Source organism: Quercus robur, chromosome 5 (assembly GCF_932294415.1).
Source record: "Quercus robur chromosome 5, dhQueRobu3.1, whole genome shotgun sequence".
NCBI classification, from domain to species: Eukaryota; Viridiplantae; Streptophyta; class Magnoliopsida; order Fagales; family Fagaceae; genus Quercus; species Quercus robur.
Window position 1 is genome coordinate 66932342 of NC_065538.1, and position 20455 is coordinate 66952796.

The 20455-nt window shown below is 33.5% G+C and overlaps 1 protein-coding gene across 1 annotated transcript; it reads right to left on the bottom strand.

Annotated features, from left to right (window-relative positions):
• Nucleotides 1-16573: 16573 nt before the first annotated feature.
• LOC126729151 (berberine bridge enzyme-like 4) lies at nucleotides 16574-18181 on the bottom strand. The gene has a single exon (XM_050434846.1). It carries the CDS (start codon nucleotides 18179-18181, stop codon nucleotides 16574-16576), a length of 1608 nt encoding a protein of 535 aa, XP_050290803.1.
• Nucleotides 18182-20455: the final 2274 nt, after the last annotated feature.

Sequence of the window (20455 nt, forward strand, 5' to 3'; positions counted from 1 at the left end):
AAAATAAATGTTTTATTTTTAGAGTTTCAACTTATGGCGTCCGCTCCTAATGATAGTTCTTTATCATTAGACCAAGACACCAATCAGTTTTTGGTGTAGGAGGATTGAATCCCAGATCTCTTATACAACAACCATCAGAGACTTTACAAGTTGAGCTAACTAGAACCTATGAAAATAAATGTTTTGTGAAAATGTTGTGACACTTGTTAGGTAAATGTGTAAAAACTACAGTACTTTTGGTTTGTTCAATATGTATTTTATTTTATTTTATTTTTTTCAGTCATTGATTTGTGCTTTTTTTTTTTTCCTTTCTACTGTATATAAAAAGAGGCAATGCCTCTACAATGCCCCTTTGACGTAGTGAGCCATTCCCCCCCCCCCCCCCAAGTTTTGAATAGTTGCTATAGTGCCACTTTGGTTTGTTCAAGTGGCATTGTAGCTACAACAGTAGCTACAATGTTGTTGTTGTTGTTTTTTTTTTTTTTTTTTTTTTTTTTTCAATCTTCCATTTGTACTCTTTTTTTTTTCTTTTAAATACTTATAAGAACCTACATATATATTGTTATACTAACACAACAAATTTCACAATATTTTCACAATTATTGGGGTGCCAATTTTTTATAAGTCAAAATAAAATATGAAACTATGATCAACCACAATTGAAAATAACTGTTTTGTGAAAATGTTGTGATACTTGTTGGGTGAATGTGTAAAAGCTACAGTACTTTTGGTTTGTTCAATATGTACTGTTCATTATTTTTATTTATTTATTTTTTCAGTCATCGATTTGTGCTTTTTTTTTTTCTATATATAAAAAGAGCGAATAGGCTCATGAATAGTGTTATAAATAGTATTTTTGGTTTAGCTACTTGCCTTTTTCCTCATTTTTTTTTCTTCAGGTTCACCAACTTGGTTTGAGCATTTTTTTTTTTAAAAGGATCTTTATATGTTTACATTCTACTTGTAATGTAAGATTACATTGTATACACACAAAAAGTAGCAAATATTATATACACTTGCAAAAGAAATTGTACAAATTTTGCAAATGTGTATAATATTTACCAATTTTTATGTGTTTACAATATAAATTTACATTGTAAGTGCAATGTATATTCCTATATATATATATATTATATATAAAAAGAGTGAATGAGAAAAGTTACAGTAATTTTCCTGCAGTAGTTTTGGTTTGTTTAACTTTCACTGTTTTGCTGACCTTTTTTTTTGGTGAATGCATAAAGTTGTATTATATTTGCTATATTATTTTTGGTTTGTCCACAATAATTTTCACAACACTTTCATAACAAATCAAATATAATAAATTGTTATTGGTTCTAATTTAAACTTACCAATGAAATTACTTTTTTGCCCACCAATAACAACTTGTAGTAACCTACTACTTATGATTTGTTGTGAAAATGTCATCGAGATAACATTTTTTTGTGTGAAAAATGTTAAGACATCTTGATGTTGTCACAATATTTTCAAAATTGTTGAGCTGTCAATTCTTTACAAGTTAAAATAAAATATAACAAAATTATAAAGGTATTATGAAAATGTTGCGTCATTCTGTTGTGTTTTTAGAAATTTTTTGTTGGTTTAATCAACTTTGTTGAGCCAAAATTCACTATTCCACATACAATTTTCTTGGGTTGACTTTTTGTATATTTTTTTCTTTACCCACTATTTTAAGTAAAAACACATAGTTTTGCACACAAAAACAAAAACTTAGGAAAAAAACATTTTTCATCCTTTATGTTTGGGGTAGTTTACAATCCTTAAACTTTAAAATAAAGCTATTTTTCCCTTAATATTTTGGAAAATAGCAAATATGTCATATTGTTATTCTCTCAGTTAAACCCTAATGAAAACTTATGATTTTTAAAATATTTTATTGCGTAATGTCTAAATTACTCTTGCTAAATTTTAACATCCTAAAAATTTTCTTTTCGTATTTTGAGTTTTAAATGATAAAAATTCTTAGAAAGTTAGAATAATAATATTTAATGACACAAGCCTTTTGTTATCTTTTTATTTTATTTTATTTTAAATTTCTTAGCAAAACTTTGTTGTTTATTGTTGGAAGATGATGATATTCGTTATCATTCTTAAAAGTTTTTAGAGAGTAAATATATTGTCTTTAGCAAGTAGGTACTAAAAAACTATTATAGTTAAATAAATATTTATATGTTAAATAGCTACTCTAACTTTGTGGTTGATCAAAATTCTTAAATGAATGAGATTAACTTTTTACGACATAATTATCAAAATTCTTAAAATTAATGTATCTTTTGATTAATGCAAATCTCTATATACTTTAAAAATCAAATGATTCATATCTTTGTTTTGTAATATAAATAAAATCTAGAATTGACTTTAATTACTATAGTACTTTTTTTCCACGGCAAACACGTGCCTTGCACGTGCTGCCCTAACTAGTACTAATTAAAAGATTAATCATTAATTGAATAACTCATTGTCATGTTTCAAATTTGATGTGTGAAGTAATACAAACATATGCATCTTTGGAACAGGATTCTTAGAATGATTTCTTTTTGAATCTTTCGTTGAACTTGAACGTAACTCATTTGCCAGTAAGTGGTAGAAATTTGTGAAAAATAAGTATTTATAATCTCATTCATAACTCATAAGGGTTCATAAATATAATGAGCTCCATATCCATATTTTCTAATGTTTTTTATTTGAAAACCATCACCCATTGTGATTCTAAATATCCTTTCGATAAGACTAATTAAATAAAATATGACAAAAATCATATCTTGAGAATCTGACACCATACTCCAGTTTTGCTTAAAATATAGGAGATAGTTTTCCTATTGTGATGAAGGGGAAATTATTGTGTACTCTCAGAGTACCATAAATACATACCCCCCTCACATCAATGGTGGATCCCACTAATTAAATTTATGGTGGGACCTACATTCATGTGAGAGGAGAGAGTACGCATTTATGGTACTCCGGGAGTACCTAATAATTTTCCGTGATGAAGTAGCATTTTGGTCCATTCCATTCATTTGTTCTATTTCGGTTTAGTTCTACCCAATTCAATTTACATGGATATATATTTCAATGTGCCAATCAATTATTTGAGTAATATCAATTGTAATTATGTGATAAGTTTTGCTTATCATGATAATCTCCTTAAGAGAACGAAAAATTTAAAACTTTAAATTTTTAGTTGTATCAATTTCATGTTTTGCATCATCAAGGTCATGGACCTCACTGATTCCTTCCCGAGCTAAATCCATTTGATCCTGTAAATGAAAACCAAAGATCATCATATAAATGACAAAATCGGACCATTAGGCTTTATAAAGGAAATATCACCCAAAGATCATTAGAGCTAATTCTTTTCCTCACTCGTTGGGGGTGATTAGGCTAATTCAATAACACCCATATTCTCTCGTTGTTCTATATTTTAAATGCCTCTTCCTAGAACTCATGGGGTTAGGTTGGAGGAAGTTTTCCAATTGTTTAAACCATAAAAAAATGCACAAGGTCTAGAAAAAAATGTGCGACATTAAATAAGCCAAATCATCTCCAACAAGTGAGAAAATAGGCAATTATGTGCCAATCGAGAGGAGCGACTTGTTACAAAAACATGTTAAACATAAATAATATATTTTATTTTCATTCCATGTGCATATTTGTTTTGTACTAAGCCATAGTCTTTGGCCTCCTTGTTGTATGTAAAAGTCTAGGTGATGTGAGACTCATGGACCTTGAGTGGAAGGTCATAATGTATTCTAGCTAGCTATAATGCTACTTTAGAAAAAAGGGAATGAATGAATGACAAATTTTCGTTGGTCCTCTAGTGATCATTTTCATCCCTCTTGATTGCTCTCATATTAATGGATAACCAATTCTTATACCTAAAAGTTGGAAAAGTAACCATCCCTTCTATGTTTTCAAAAAAACTACCCCCGATTTTAAAATATTGGTCACGGGCAACAACTGTTACTCTTGGCCTTCGAGAATAATGTGATGACGAATACTAATTATCTGAGACCATTTTATAGGCTCCAAATTCTTGGAGGTGGAGGATTCTGGTTTACATAATCCCCATTATTGTACAAATTATTTTAATATACAAATTGTCAGAATCACCCTTTTCGTCATATAAATAGGTAAGATAATATTTACATTTTTATGGGGTCCATTTAGGCCCAAGGTTGGAATAATAGCCCACCTAATTGTAAGTAACCTACTGATCTATCCATTCAAAGTTAAAATGTGGATCCCTCCAAAATTTGAGCTATTAAATATTTTTGGAAATCTAAAATCTGAAAAAAAAAAAAAATTCTAATAAAAGGAAAAACCAAATGAAAGGCAAAGCATAAATATTTTCTAACTCCGACATGTAAATAAAAAAAAAGAAAAACAAAAGAAAAGAACTATGTTTATATTGTTAGTGTTTCAATTTAAAAAAAAAAAAAAAAAAAGCTAATGAAGTTACGTTTTTGTCATTGTTGTTGTTTTCTTTTTTTCTTAAGTATTTATAATATGTGTTTTTAAACAACTTAGATAAAAAATTTTCACTTACCATGTACTAAACATGTTAATAAACATATACGTCACAATATTTGTTTAAGATAGATATTATTTTCATACTAATTTTGATTCTTAAAATTCTACCTTTCTCATATTATAGGTAAAAAAATTACAATGAATATGTTTATGTTTGGACTTGGCAATATATTTATGTTTAAATAGAAATAAAACACTAAGCACCAAAATATGTAATATATATTTATATATATGGCATGAGATGCCAAATATAGGATTTTTGTCAAGTTTTATTTAATTAAATAAGGTATATCTATGAAGCCTTATGAATGGGATAATAGATACTTATTTTGCACAATTTCTACCACTAACTTGCAAATGGGTTAATTTCAATAAAAAATTCAAAAGAAATCTTGCTAGAATCGGGTTCCAAAGATGCATATGTATGTATTACTGCACACATAAAATTTAATATATGACAATGTATTAATCATTTAATCTTTTAATTAGTATAGAGATTTAATTACTAATATTAAAAAATCTCAAACCTGTAGCAGTAATAACACTATAAAAAAAGTACAGCTCCTAGAAAGCTTAATGAAAATTGCAAGTTTATGTAGATGAGATAGAACACAAGTTGAATGTTAAAGTTGTTCAATGCAAAGAATAATTTAAACAAGTATATGGCTTGTTACCAAAAAAAGAGAAAAAAACAAAAAAAACTGAATGTCCATGGTTTTAAAAATGTCCATAACAAATGCCAATAAATCAATAACAAATATCCATGGTTTAAAAAATTGGACCAAACCGGCCGGTTGAACTCAAAACTAGCCACTAGTTCAATCTAAAAAAAACACTAAAAAAGGTCATAATGCTTCAAAACCAGCCAAAACCGGTCAAAAACTGTATAAAACCGGGAACCGGAGGCAAATTCAGTTTTTCTCCATTTTTAAAACCAAGCAAATGTCCTAATATTCCTCGGCCCAAATGTCGATAATTTTATTTTGTTAGATTACCTGTAAAGGTTTAAATTTTTTGAGTATAAGTTTATCACTTATAATACTTGAGTCCATTTATAGGAAAAGGTAGTTAATATTTTACATTAAATTGAGTGTTTTTTTTTTTTTTTTTCAAATAAATAGATGTATTAAGTGTGCGTTTGGGATTTTTTTGAGGAGTAACTAAAAAGTAGATAGACTTATAAACATTTAGCAAGTAGTTAATTTATTTTGTTTAGAAACAAGATAATTAATCAATTGGCGCACAATTGAAGAAATTTTTTGTCATAATATAGTTTAAAAATCTAAATGAAAATTAGATGATTAATAATACATATTTGTTTTTTGGTTATAGATGTAATTTTTGCAGCATTGCTATACATCTGCAAGAAATTTAAATTAGCTGATAAACAAATATGGCTACAGAAGATAAACATGTACACAAAAATTGCAACAATCATTTTTCGTGCAACATTTGGGACAATAGCGAATGACCATTGAGGAAACAAGAACATCAATATGATTAGCGGGTGCATTATTTGCAAGGGTAGTGAACTGATGGTAAAGGACATTAAGGGTAGAAGTGATTATGGGTAGCTGAGTTCGAGGACAGCTCTGCCTCCAGAATAGAAAGAATGAGGAATGAGAGAATAGAGATAGAAATTAGGTTGAATCAATGACAATTTGCTTGAATTCTTAGTAATGACCAATCTGGCCTTTACACAAGAGTACAGCTCTATTTTTACTGCATAATTGCCCGTGACTACATAATTGCCCATGTTTTGTTCCCTAACCAACTGACCCTCTCAACCTAACTAACAACAGTTACAAATCTCAGCCTAACTAATCACAGTTACAATATTAACCACAGTTAAGCCCTAGTTAACAAGTACAGCCAACTAATACAACCATCTACTTGTACAACAACCAATACAACAGTTACAATAGTAGCATTATAAAGTGATCCTAACAAGACCCCCTCCTTTAGAGCACCTTGCCCACAAGGTGAGGAAATTTGGCTTGCAAATCATAAAGGACTTCCCAAGTAGCATCTTCCTTGCACTCACCTTGCCACTGGACAAGAACCTAAGTCACAGTCCTACTTCTTAACTGAATAGATTTTCTGTCCAAGATTAGCATAGGTTCTGGGGTAGGCACCAAATCTGCATTTACAGCAGGCAGTGTAGGCCTAGGCACCACCTTGTCTCCCAACTTAGCTTTGAGGCAGGAAACATGGAACACAGGATGAATAAGAGATCCCGAGGGCAAGTCCAATTTATAAGACACCTCCCCAATCCTTTGAATGACTTGAAATGGTCCATAGTACCTTGGAGCCAACTTCCCAAGTTTCTTATGATGCACTGAGAACTACTTATATGGCTGCAACCTTAGATACACCCACTCCCCTACTGTAAAGCACTTCTCCACCCTTTTTTTGTCTGCAAACCACCTCATCCTCTCTTGAGTAGCACACAAATTCTGCTTAAGTTGCTGTCTTCCTTTAAGCAATGAGTCCACTGCCCCAACCCTTGTAGTACCAACTACGTAATCTAGAACCTTAGGAGGAGGGTAACCATATAAAGCCTCAAAGGGTGTCATCTTAGCAGCAATATGGAAATTGGTATTAAACCAAAACTCTACCAAGGGTAGCCACTCAACCCAAGTAGTAGGTTTGTCAGCTGCAAAAGCCCTTAGGCAGTGTTCCAAGCTCTTGTTTACCACCTCAATTTGACCATCAGTCTGAGGGTGGTAAGAAGAAGACATATTCAAAGCCACTCCCTGCAACCTCATCAATTCCCTCAAGAAATGAGAAGTGAATATAGGATCTCTATCACTCACAATGGTAAAGGACATACCATGCAATTTAAACACAGATTGTAGGTAGACATTAACTACCTTGGCAGCGGTGTAAGGATGGGAGAGAGTCATAAAATGAGTGTACTTGGTCAACCTATCCACTACCACCAACACCACAGACTGCATATGAGACTTGGGCAGCCCCTCCACAAAATCCATGCTCACATCTAACCATGGTTTTTCTGGAATAGGCAAGGGTTGCAGCAGCCCAGCTAGAAAACAAGTCTCATATTTGAATTTCTAGCAGACATCACATTCCTTCACATATTGTTTCAAGTCTTTCCTCAGGCCAGACCAGTAAAAATATCTTTGAAGCCTTTGCAGGGTCTTAAGGTAGCTTGAATGGCCTCCCAAAGGGCTGTCACGCACCTGATGTAGGATCGTAGACTTCAAATCACCACTAAACTCACCCAAATACAGCCTGCCCTTATAAAATAGTAACCCATTGCAAAGAGTAAACCCAGGATGAGCATCAGAACCTGATTGAATGGCCTGCATAATAGACTGTATCTTAGTGTCCGAAGTATAGCTGTTCTTGAGATCAGACAACCAAGCTGGAGTAGGAAATGAAATAATGCATAAAGTGCCTTCTAAAGCAGGAGAAACATCTGAAATAGCTAACATACTTGGAATAGAAACATGCAAATCAGATTGGACAGAAGCAGAAGTTGACATTTCATCACTTGACCTTCTTGAGAGTACATCAACCACCACATTCTCTTTACCTTGTTTGTACTCCACAATGAAAGCATAACCAATGAGCTTGGTAATCCATCTCTGCTGTGCTGGTGTGCCTACCCTTTGCTCTAAGAGGTATTTGAGACTTTGATGATCTGTTTTAATAACAAATGGTCTTCCCAACAAGTAGGGTCTCCATTTCTTGACTGCCACTACTAAAGCTAGTAGTTCCTTCTCATAGGTAGAGAGTGAGAGTTTATTACCTTTTAATGCTTGACTATGGAAGGCAATAGGCCTATGATCTTGCATTAGGACAGCCCCTAGACCCACACCAGAAGCATCACACTCCACAGTAAAAGGCTTGGTAAAATTAGGCAAAGCCAACACTAGAGGATTTGAGACAGCCCCTTTAAGTTTCTGAAATGCATTAGCAGCTTCTGGAGTCCAAACAAAGGAATTCTTCTTCAGTAGAGCAGTCAAGGGTGTAGCAATTTGTCCATATCCCTTCACAAACTTCCTATAGTAGCCAGTGAGACCCAAAAAAACCCCTCAAGGCTTTAACATCTCTAGGTACAGGCCATTGCTGCATAGCAGCAGTCTTTTTTGGGTCAGTTCTCACTCCCTCACCAGAAATGAGGTGACCTAAGTACTCTACCTCCCCACAAGCAAACATAAATTTTTGATTTCTTAGCGAATAGCTGATGCTTGACCAAGGTCTCCAAAACCAATCTAAGATGACCAAGATGATCAGACAAGGCTTTACTATATACCAATATATCATAAAAAAAAAAAACAAGAACAAACTTCCTTAAAAAAGGCCTAAAAATGTCATTCATCAAGGACTGAAAAGTGGAAGGGGCATTAGTTAAGCCAAAGGGCATAACCAAAAATTCATAGTGGCCCTCATGTGTTCTAAAAGCTGTTTTAGGGATGTCTTCTTCTTTCACTCTGATTTGGTTGGTGGTATCCAGACCTCAGGTCTAACTTAGAAAACACACAAGCCTCCCCCAACTCATCCAACAACTCATCAATGACAGGAATAGGATACTTGTCCTTAATAGTGTCTTGATTGAAGGCCCTATAATCTATGCACATCCTCCAAGACCCATCAGCCTTCCTTACCAAAAGAACATGTGAAGCAAATGGACTCCAACTATGCCTAATTGAACTAGCAGACAACAACTCTTGAACTATTTTTTCAATTTCATTTTTCTGATAAAAGGGATACCTGTAGTGTCTCTAGTAAATGGCTTGAGCTCCTTCCCGAAGCTGAATTTGGTGCTCATGCCCTCGAATGGGAGGTAAACCCACAGGAGTAGCAAAAACTGACTCAAATTCCAACAACAGATTAGCAACCTGGGTAGGAACTTGGGTAGTCTGATCTGTAGAATTAGCAGTGGTATTACTGCAATCTGCAAGACCAGTCCTCTTTTCACAGGTTCCTTCAAGAACTGATTGCCTTCTTGAATGTGAGACCCTGCTTCCTTCAAACCATGTAAGAGCATAGCCTTTTGTCCATGAGTGAAACACATAGTCAGTAGCTTGAAATCCCATTGAATGACCCCAAGAGTACTCAACCACTGAGTCCCTAATACCAGATCACACCCCCCATAGGCAATACATGTAACTGAACCATAAATTGGTGCCCTTGTAAACAAAGGGAAACTGCCTCACACAACCCTTGAGTCCTAAGCACCTCACCATTAGCTACCTTCACTTCCAAAACTTGTGTAGTGTCCACAAGAATGTGCAACTGAGAAAACAGTGAAGTATCAACAAAATTATTTGTGCTACCTGAGTCTATCAAAATTACCAAAGATTTATGCATAATCCTCCCCATTACCCTCATGGTACCAGAAGTAAGAGTACCACTTAAAGCATAAAGGGTGATTCCAACTTCTTCAATACTACCCTCTTGACAATTCAAGGAATAACCAGTAACAGAATTCTCACCTTCCTCTTCCAATTCAGTAATTCTTACCCCTGAACCATTATTTGGCACAAACTCCACACAATCCAAAAGAAACAACACAGCATTTTTGCACTTATGCCCAGGACCCCATTTCTCATCACAATTATAACATAATCCTTTTTTCTTCCTCTCTTCCATATGAGCAGGTGATATTCTTCTAATTGGCAGTTTATTAGACTTGTTATCTATTAAAGGAAGGGCTTTGGGTGGACCAAGAATTGAGGGCTTACCTTGATCCATCTGAACCTTGGAAGACTTCTTACAACTCCAATTGTACTCCTCTTGAATCTTGGATAATCCAAAGGCCTCATTTAGTGATTGAGGATTGAGCATACGAACGGGGAGCCTTATCTCATCCTTCAAGCCACTGAGAAAACAACTCAACTTGTGTGCAGAGGATAACCCTTTGATCCTATTTGACAATACTTCAAATTGAGCTTTATACATTGCCACAATAGCCGTTTGCCTCAACCTGGTTAACATTTCCATAGGATCATCATATGCAGTCATGCCAAACCTCACTTGCATAGCTTGAACCAAGGACTCCCAGCCACAGAACAAACCCGTTTCTTCACTTTCTTGGAACCAAATTAGTGCTTCTCCCTCCATAAGAAATGAAGCTAACATCAATTTCTCTCCAATGGGAGTATTATAGTACTTGAAGTACTAATTAGCCTTATACATCTAACTTGCAGGTTCTTCACCAGAAAATTTGGGAAATTCCAACCTCATGGGCCAAGACACATGCAACAATGAAGAATTAGGGCTTTGATTTTCCCCAATTCTTGGAGATTGAAAAGACCCACCTTGATCTAAAGAACTCAATTTTTGCAAGATTGTAGTCAGCTGTTGACTCATTTCATTCAACGTGCGTGTATGAATTTCTTGTATGGTTCTCATCTCTTGTAACTCCTTTGTGTGATGATCAGTTGTACTTCGAAGGGAAGTAATAGCCTCGTTGGTTGTAGCAGAAGCACGAGTTTCTGCCATGGATGCCGAGGAAAGCTTGCTCTGATACCAATTGCAAGGGTAGTGAACTGATGGTAAAGGACATTAAGGGTAGAAGTGATTGTGGGTAGCTGAGTTCAAGGACAACTCTGCCTCCAAAATAGAAAGAATGAGGAATGAGAGAATAGAGATAGGAATTAGGTTGAATCAATGACAATTTGCTTGAATTCTTATTAATGACCAATCTGGCCTTTATACAAGAGTACAACTCTGTTTTTACTGCATAACTGCTCGTGATTGCATAATTGCCCATGTTTTGTTCCCTAACCAACTGACCCTCTCAACCTAACTAACAACAGTTACAAATCTTAGCCTAACTAATCACAGTTACAATATTAACCACAGTTAAGCCATAGTTAACAAGTACAGCCAACTAATACAACCATCTACTTGTACAACAACCAATACAACAGTTACAACAGTAGCATTATAAAGTGATCCTAACATTATTTTTATTTTTAGCTTAACAATTACTTGTTGTAGGGAATTTAACCGAAATCCCAACCTATGAGAAACAAAAAAAAAATAGAGAAAAAACACACGCCAAAAAAAGCAATCAAACGCACAAGACAATATTTACGTGGTTCGGCAATTTGCTTACGTCCACGGAGTTGCAAGGATTTCACTATTATCAGGGAAAAATACAATACACAGTGCGGCTACAATTTCTCTCTTTATAAAAACACGGCAATCGAACCTCCGCTCCATGGACTAAGCCTCAGTAAATCTTCCATTAAAAACCACGCAATATTATTCGGGTCGAGTCAGGTCGTCGAACCAGACCAAACAAAACTAGGCTCCACAAAACCCAACATTACCATATGATTAGTGGGTAATTTCCCTATATTCCACTCAATTTGAAGCATGATTTTTGCAAATGAACAGTCAAATTGTCATGTTTTATTTAAATCTCAACTAGATTTGGTAAATCATTTTAAAAAATTATAAAAAAATAAAATAAATAAAAAGGCTTGAAGATTAAAAACAGTAAACGCTTAATATAAGACTCGAATTTCTATTAAAATCCAGGGCAAAAAAAATTGGTATCTACACATTTAAAAAAAAAAAAAAAAATCTAATTTTCATTTATCGAAAGGATGACAAGGTTTGGTACAACTTAGTTAAAAACAGATATTAAGAATACAACCAAAAATAAATAAATAAAACCACATAACACCCAACTATACATATAACAGTTAGTAATTCATCGGCTTTGATAATTTTTGAATTTTGAAACACTAACACCAGTAGTGGTGTCAGAGCTTGGTTGATTATGTGGATGATTTTGTGTGTGAATTAAGATGGATGAGAAATGTTTGCTTTGATTAAAGTGGAGCAATTCCAAGTGGAACGAAAACTACTTGATTAATGTGGAGCTATCCCAAGAGAAAATAAGACAGCTGAAGACAATTAATGGAATTTGAGTCAAGATAGAGATTGTTGGGAAATTATCTCAAATTCCAATTGTAACTTGAAAAGTCAATTAGATTTCTTTGATAAAGAAGGAAAATTAATTTGGGTTTCCTTGGTGTGGAGGGAAAGACAATTCCTTAGTGAGGAATGAAAGTCTATTACTTGTTAAAAAAGTAATGTATTGCTTGTTCTAGAGGGAATAGGAAAAACGTATTATAAATAGACAATGCTACAAATAATTTGATGGCTTTAGCCCAAAAGTCCTTCGTATGGGGAGAGGGAAAATAGAGCGTGAAACCAAGAGAGAAAAAAAAAATCATTTGAGAGGTAACACAAGGAGAGAGACAACAAGCACACAAATCAAGGGGAATTCGTGAGGCTTTGTTTGATGTTGAATAGAGAAGAAAGTTAGAGAGGATAGAGCAAAGTATTGCTGCCTTCAAGAAGATAGCCAATGAGAGCTATGTGGAAAAGAGAAAGAAGAAGAAAAGAAAGTTAAAGAGGAGATAGCAAAGTGTTGTTGCCTTCTAGATAAATGATTAGTGTGTGTAAGAGCAAAAAAGGTTTTTCTTTGGCCGTGAGACACAAAGAGAGTGTGTGTGTGAGAGCAAAGAAAAAAAAAAGAGTTTTTTCTTTAAATATGAAACATATATTAGAGATATTGTAATTGATTTGATAATAGTGAAATTGATTTCGAGTTTGTCCCATGATTTTTCTCTTCAAGGAATAAGGGTTTTCCATGTAAATATTTATGTTCTTGTATGTGATTGTTATTTAAATTAACAATATTGGTGGTAATATTATTTGGAATACATAAACAAGAGTTGCTCCTGCTTGAACCAAGCAGTCTCATTTTCCATATCAATGTTTATGGATCGGAGATTGAGCATTTGAAGGACAGGAAAATTTTTCGTGGTTCATTCCTTTGACAAACAATACAAGTTATCATGTTACGTATTTAAGATAATACTGAATTTGATTAATTTATTTTGTTATCAGACTTTACCGAACTTGAGTTACGTACTGAACTCAATTTTTTTTTATTTTAGTTTAATTCGTTAATTTGCTGAATAAGATCAAGGGTAGGGTTATAAAGTAATCAAGCAAATTTGAAAACTAAGTTCTTTTATTTTGTTATCAAACTTTACCGAACTTTAGTTATTAATGAACTGAACCTTTTTGCTCAAGTTTAATTCGTTAATGTTCTGAATAAGATTAAATTTATGCCATTACAAACTTGTTTTTACTTATTTATTATTATTATTTTTTTTATACAAGTTAGAAATTCTACTTTAACTTAATCTAGGTGTATATGTGTGTGGAAATCCCTCTTGGAAATTTGAACCCCGACTCTTTCCCCCCACACCCCCACAAGAACTTAGTACTTATTACAAACCTTGTTGATTTGGTTAAATAACTTTATCTGGTATGTCAAAAACATAAATTTCTATCTTTGTTTACGCGTATAATATGTAATTATAAAATTTGCTAATTAATTTATTTACACCTTGAGAGCAATAATTTCTATATGAAATGATAAAAAAATTATATCTTTTACAAAGTTGACTTTATAGTTGTAGTGTATCAATCAACTCAAATGGGTTAGATATAATCCGGGTGTTCATAATATATTAAAATTGGACCACTTATGCAATTTGACCTCTAACTTGAGCAAGATTATCTTTATAGGTTCATTGCAATACCATTTATTGAATTTGGAGTATTATGAATATATGATATTTCATAATGAGGTTAATGTTAGACTTTTTAATAAAGATAGTTTTTCAAGTTTTAGCTAAGATCGTAATCCATTGGATTTAAACAACTAGTAAGATGTGTAATATGCATAAAAGATAATTGAAAGGCTGTGTGGAATAAAATGTGAGATTGATGAAAATCTATCAACCATCATATATATAGTGAACCCCAAAAGTACTTGGAAGTCCTATGTCCTGTAGATAGCCCTGTTTGAAGATCTATAAGAGCAGAGGGAAGGTTGGTTCTAGTGCTCAAATATTAAATTAGAATGTTTCAAATGCGGAGGAGCTATTGGGACATTTCTTAACCAGTCTAAGTTAAATTAAGTCTTGTTTATTTTTTAAATTATTTTTGGATCGATTTTAGTTAAGTAAGGGCAATTTATTAAGTTTCATATTTTTTGAATGGATTGTTCTAGGCTATACAAGGGATGAACTACCCATTTTATAAACATATTTTTAGACATAAACATGTTAAATATAAACTTGTAACAAATGAAAGAAGTTAAAAAATATATATCTTATTTTCATTCTATGTGCACATTTTTTTCTACTAAGCTATACATGCACATAAAATAAAAAATGTGGATTAAAACAACTAGTGAGATTTGTAATATGCATAAAAGAAAATTCAAAAGCTACATTAGTTTTTAAGGCTATACTTAAAACAAACAAGTTATTCTTCTTGGGAAAATAGAATAATTTATATTTATACATATATCTTTCTTTCATCCTACATAGTGTCCGTTTGGTGAAAAGTTTTATTTTATTTTATTTTTTTGCTTTTTATTGTAGGTTTTAGTTTATTTTATTTTATTTTTATTTATTATAAAAAATAACATGACTAACAGTTTTTGAAAATAAGTCAACTTTTATCTTTTTGACACATATTGAGCATAAGTTACCAAAAATTATATCTTTTATATCATATTTTGTAAATAAGCTACCAAAAACTATGTATATCAAATAGACACAGTTATGAAAGTAATACTTTCTCTTTTGATTAAATAAAGATATTATAGCTACCCTACTTTTCCCACAAGATTCTTTGATTAAACTAAATAAAAATAATAATAATAAAAGCCAGAAAAGTTAATTGGCCACACTGACCAAGGTTAATAGCCATAGTGAAAATTTGCCAAATTGATTGAAAACCATTTTATCAAAAGATATGAAATTTGACCAAGTTAGATTGAGTTCAACCCAATCAAACATGTGAACAACTCAAGTCTCTTTTTATGGGTTTATTTGGCCTATATATGTATATGTGAGAGTGTTTACCTTGATTCGCTTGAACTACTTGTACTAGTGGGATTGTGAGCATGTGTGTGTTGGAGGTGTAATGTGCGGAGTTGCTACTAATCATTGGAATTTTTTAAAATGTGATTGGTCACCTAAGTTTTGTGATTTAATGTAAATTCTAGTTCTAATGGTCCTAGAATCTTCTAACCTAGATTATGTCAAATCGTGTCATGAAGTAGAAACACAGATTTAGGGATCCAGTTATGCATGAGAAGGTGTTAGGCACTTCCTAATGTTGACCATAATTGATACCTAATTTTTATTATTACTTTCTAATATTTTGCTATGCAATAAAAAGGGGATAATTGGCTTGTATTGGGGGCATGTCTCATATGTTCAATGATGTCGTGCATACTCCAAGATTGATACATGAGGAGTGATATTAAAGGTTTTGGTCCAGAGAAAGGCAAGATAGTTTTTGATTTTGAAAATTCTAACATCAAGATGCACTCAAAATATTGTTGAAGCTCGAATGGGTTGTGTTGACCTTAACATCACATGTTTATTAAACATGTTATGCAAGTCATATCTTGCACACCTACTTGATGAAAATGTTGTGAAAAGGTTGAGAGATCCCGACATAATTAATAAATGCATCATGTTTATATTGACATATATAGTTGAATACTCATGAGTCGACAAGATACAAAAATGACATGTGAACAAAAATTTCCTTCTGTAAAGAGAGAGAGAGAGAGAGAGAGAGAGAGACATGAATACCTTGGAAGGGAACATGCTTGGGTTTCTAAAGAGGTACAAAATATGTTCAATTCATGATCCATGATTGTGTGGTATAATGATTGTTAATAAGAAAATATTTTTAATTGACATTTTTTCCACAAACTCAATTTCGTAAGTAATAGAGAATATCATTTTAGATAGAATAGAATAGAGGAAAATAATAAATATAGTTGACCTTAACTAATTTATTGAGGATCCATAGTTGATCCCAAAGATTTGGAACTAAAGCTTTATTTTTGTTGTTGTTGTATTGTTTTGGCAAACTAACAATAATCACCAACAAATGGTGGAGCATTATTAAGTTTTGATCCCTTCTTTTTCTACTTGTAATTCGGAAGAGGTGGAATACTTTGCTCATTTTTGAAGAAATTATTTGGGTCTACCATGGTTTTCACACGAACCAATCTCTCGAAATTACCCTTGAAATACGTAACTCCATAAACTTTAGCTTTATCAAAGCTTGTATAATTATCTGAATTGGCACCAACGTCAAGGTCCCTGTAGCAGAAGAATGCCTCCCTTGGAGACTTGGAGACATATGGAGTCATCACATCATGTAAGGCTTTTGATAAATTTAAATTTTTGTTGGTGACGTCAATTCCGTCCTCCAGCCAGTTGAAACCGTACTGAATCAAAAATAAATTTCCAGCTCGATGTGGGAATGGAGTCTCTGATTCAGAAATCTCTTGCATTCTTCCCCCATAGGGATTCCATTGCGTCCATCCAATCCCTCCATGGATCATTAGCTTCCATATGGATTCCAACACTTCCTTTGGAATGACTTCTTTTACATAGTCAGACCTACCCTTGTAATATATCACAGGCTGCTTTGGCCTTTCTAGTAAAACATTTATGGATGTTCCAATAGGATGGTCAGCCCAGAAAACTGTAGATTCCACCCAACTCATCTCATTGCACTCATTTTGTTGTAGGCCTAGTTGTGGAAAGCTCTCATTCAACAACGAAAGTAGTCCCTGTGTTTGCCCGAGGAAGAGGCCAATAAATGCAATTACTACTGTCTTCTTGCCCCTTTGGGAGTCTTGGCTTGCATTGAACACTTGGGGCATCACTCTTATGAATAAGTCTTCAGGTAGTTTGTGACCAACATGTTGCCACTGATAAGCAATATCCGTTGCACCTTGTTCCAGGGTCCTATTAGCATGGAACACTGTCACGATAGGCGGAACACGAAGCAATTTGATCTTCCATGAAAGAATAACCCCAAAGCTTGCTCCGCCACCTCCTCTAATGGCCCAAAACAGATCTTCCCCCATAGACTTTCTATCAAGGATTATACCGTTGACATTGACAATTTGTGCATCAATGACATTATCCACTGAAAGACCATATTTTCTCATCATGTTTCCATACCCACCTCCGGAAAAGTGCCCACCCGTGCCAACGCTATGACAAGCCGCAGCAGAGAATCCATGTTCCTTGCTTTTCTCAGCGATTCTGTAATAAACTTCGCCAACCGTTGCACCAGCCTGAACCCAGGCGGTCTCATCTGCCAAACTTATATTGATGGATCTTAGATTGAACATATCAAGAATAACAAAGGGCACATATGAGACGTATGAAAGGCCCTCATAGTCATGGCCACCACTTCGTATTCTAATCTGCAAGCCTTGATTCTTTGCACATAGAACCGTTCCTTGGACATGGGATTCATGCATGGCTGTTACAATTGCCAAAGGTTTTGGGGTTGTAGGTGTTGTAAATCTTTTGTTTCTTATATACGACAACAAAACAGATGGAAAAGAGGAATTTTTGGGAGTGTAAATGGCTTCAAAGATTGGGTTGGCAGGCTGCGAATAGTTTGAAAGACACTGGATGAAATTGTCAGTAGCTGGACTTGAGGTTGCACATGAAACTAAAAGCACAAGGGCAGAGAAAATTATGAGTAGCGTAGAGCTTGAAAGCTTCATCTTTTGAGGACTCTTTTTTCTTCTCTGGATTGCTCGCTTGTAAATGATTCAGTGTATTTATAAGGAAAGTCTATAACATGCTTAATATATAGCAAGTTCAATAATATATATATATATATATATGAAATTTGATATTTATGATATTTATTAATAGACATTTACTTAGATTATGTTTGTATATAAAATATTAAATATGAAATTAATAATTATGATATTTATGAATAGGTATTTATGACTGTATTTTTATATAGAACTATTAAGTATATAATTATGATAATTAATAATTGCATTTATTACCTTATTAAAAAAATTAATAGGGATTTATTATGATTTTACTTTACATTGAATTATTTTTTAAAATGATAAGACTTAGGTACAATACTTAGGTGCTATTTCTTAGGTTTTCCTTTAAAATTATGATATATGGATTTTTTCTCATGAGATGAAAGTGTAATTTTTAATTAAGCAGTCACATGGCTAAATTTTAAGAAGGAAACTTAAGAAACAGTACCTAAGTTACTGTACTTAAGTTTTGTCCTTCTTTAAAAACTATATCGAACTATTTATATATAATTATGGTTATTAATGATAGGTATTTATTATGAATATGTATGTATGTAAAAGTAAAACTATCTATTACTCCCTCCATCTTAGCTTGTTTGTCCTCTATTCCATTTTGGGATGTCCCAAAATATTGTCCTATTTCTAAAAATAAAAGTTATTAATTTACTAATGTTCCTATTATACCTCTAATTTATTTTCAAAACTATTTGAAAAGAAAACTAATAAATATTAAAAAAATCAATCTAATTGGGGCACATTTTTAGTTGCCTCATTAAGAATAACTCTTTAAAAAAGAAAAAGCTAATAAATTTATTTAAGGGTAGTTTTGTAAACTTATACATTTTTATAAGATAGACAAGATAATAAATGATGTTCTCTTAAAAAGTTTGACTTTTCAAACAAAATAAAAAAATTGGGACGGAGGGAGTATATCATTTAAAAAAATAATATTGAAAAGATTTTAGTTGAGACAAATAGGAATATGCGGTACTCATACAATATGGTAAGTATAGGGATGGCTATAGTTTAGCATTTTTTTAATATACGGACCTGCTCCCTTAGCGTGGAGATTTCCCCTTCCTTGTCCTAGAGCACTTTTCTCAGTTCGTCAGCCTGGCTCTTCAACTCTTCTAATGCTTTCTTGGTCATGGTCAGCTTTTTAACTTGTACTTCTTTCCAAGTCTTAAGCTCGTTTAGCTCCGTCATGATAGCCTCAACCTTCTCCTTCAAACAGTTCACCCACTTCTCTCGGTCCAGGCAATGGTCCATTAAACCCTTTGTAAGGTTGAATTTATTTAATCATGTGTTGGCTTTATTCCATGCCAAATTTTCTTATGTTTTACCAATTAGATATCCTGTATTTAGATGGGAATTATGTGAGGGTCGTGTGTGAGAGAGTGTGAAGAAAACTCAAGATGTGTACAATCAAAGGAGTCTCGTGACTGGATCTTACGATTGGCAAGTTGCCAAAGTGGCACACGTATGAAGCATGTAGGGAACTAAAGGATCACGATAGCTGGAGTACTACAGGACAAAAATATATAGTCTGGCCAGGCAGTTAGCTCATGACTCAAACTCGCAACCCGTTCCAGTCGCGAGGCTGAGTCGCTAGAATGCCCTGTTTGGATGAAAACTGACTTTTCACATTCCTTACATACACTACTATAAATACTCTGTAAGGTTGAAATTTTATCAACCATCTTGTTGGTTTTATTCCATGCCAAATTTACTTGTATTTTAGCAATTAGTAACCCTGTATTTAGGTGGGAATCATGTAAAGGTAGTGTGTGTGAGAGTGTGAAGAAATGCTCAAGATTGTGCAAAGAAGCAGAGACTCGTGGGTGGCTCGCGACTTGCAAGTTGCCAGAAGTTGAAGCGTCATACCAGCTGTTGCACTACAAGACAAAAGTCTTAGGTTGGCCAGGCCGTTAACTCGTGACTTGAACTTGCGACTCAGTTCAGTTGCGAGGCCAAGTCGTCAGACCACCCTGTTTTGGAAAAACTGACTCTTCGTATTCCTTTCTCACCCCACTATATATAGACCCTTATACCCACAAAATATAGAGAGCTTCCAAAGATAATTTTGAGAGAGAAACCCTAGAGAAAAACAAGATTGACTCATCCCCAATCTTCACATAGAGACTCTTCAAATTCCTCTACTCTCTTCCTTTTCATTGTTATATCCTTGAGAGGTATATTATCAAAACCTTT

Excerpts from the sequence above, each read along its gene's own strand:
- LOC126729151 (XM_050434846.1), bottom strand. The coding sequence starts at position 18,181 with ATGAAGCTTTCAAGCTCTACGCTACTCATAATTTTCTCTGCCCTTGTG.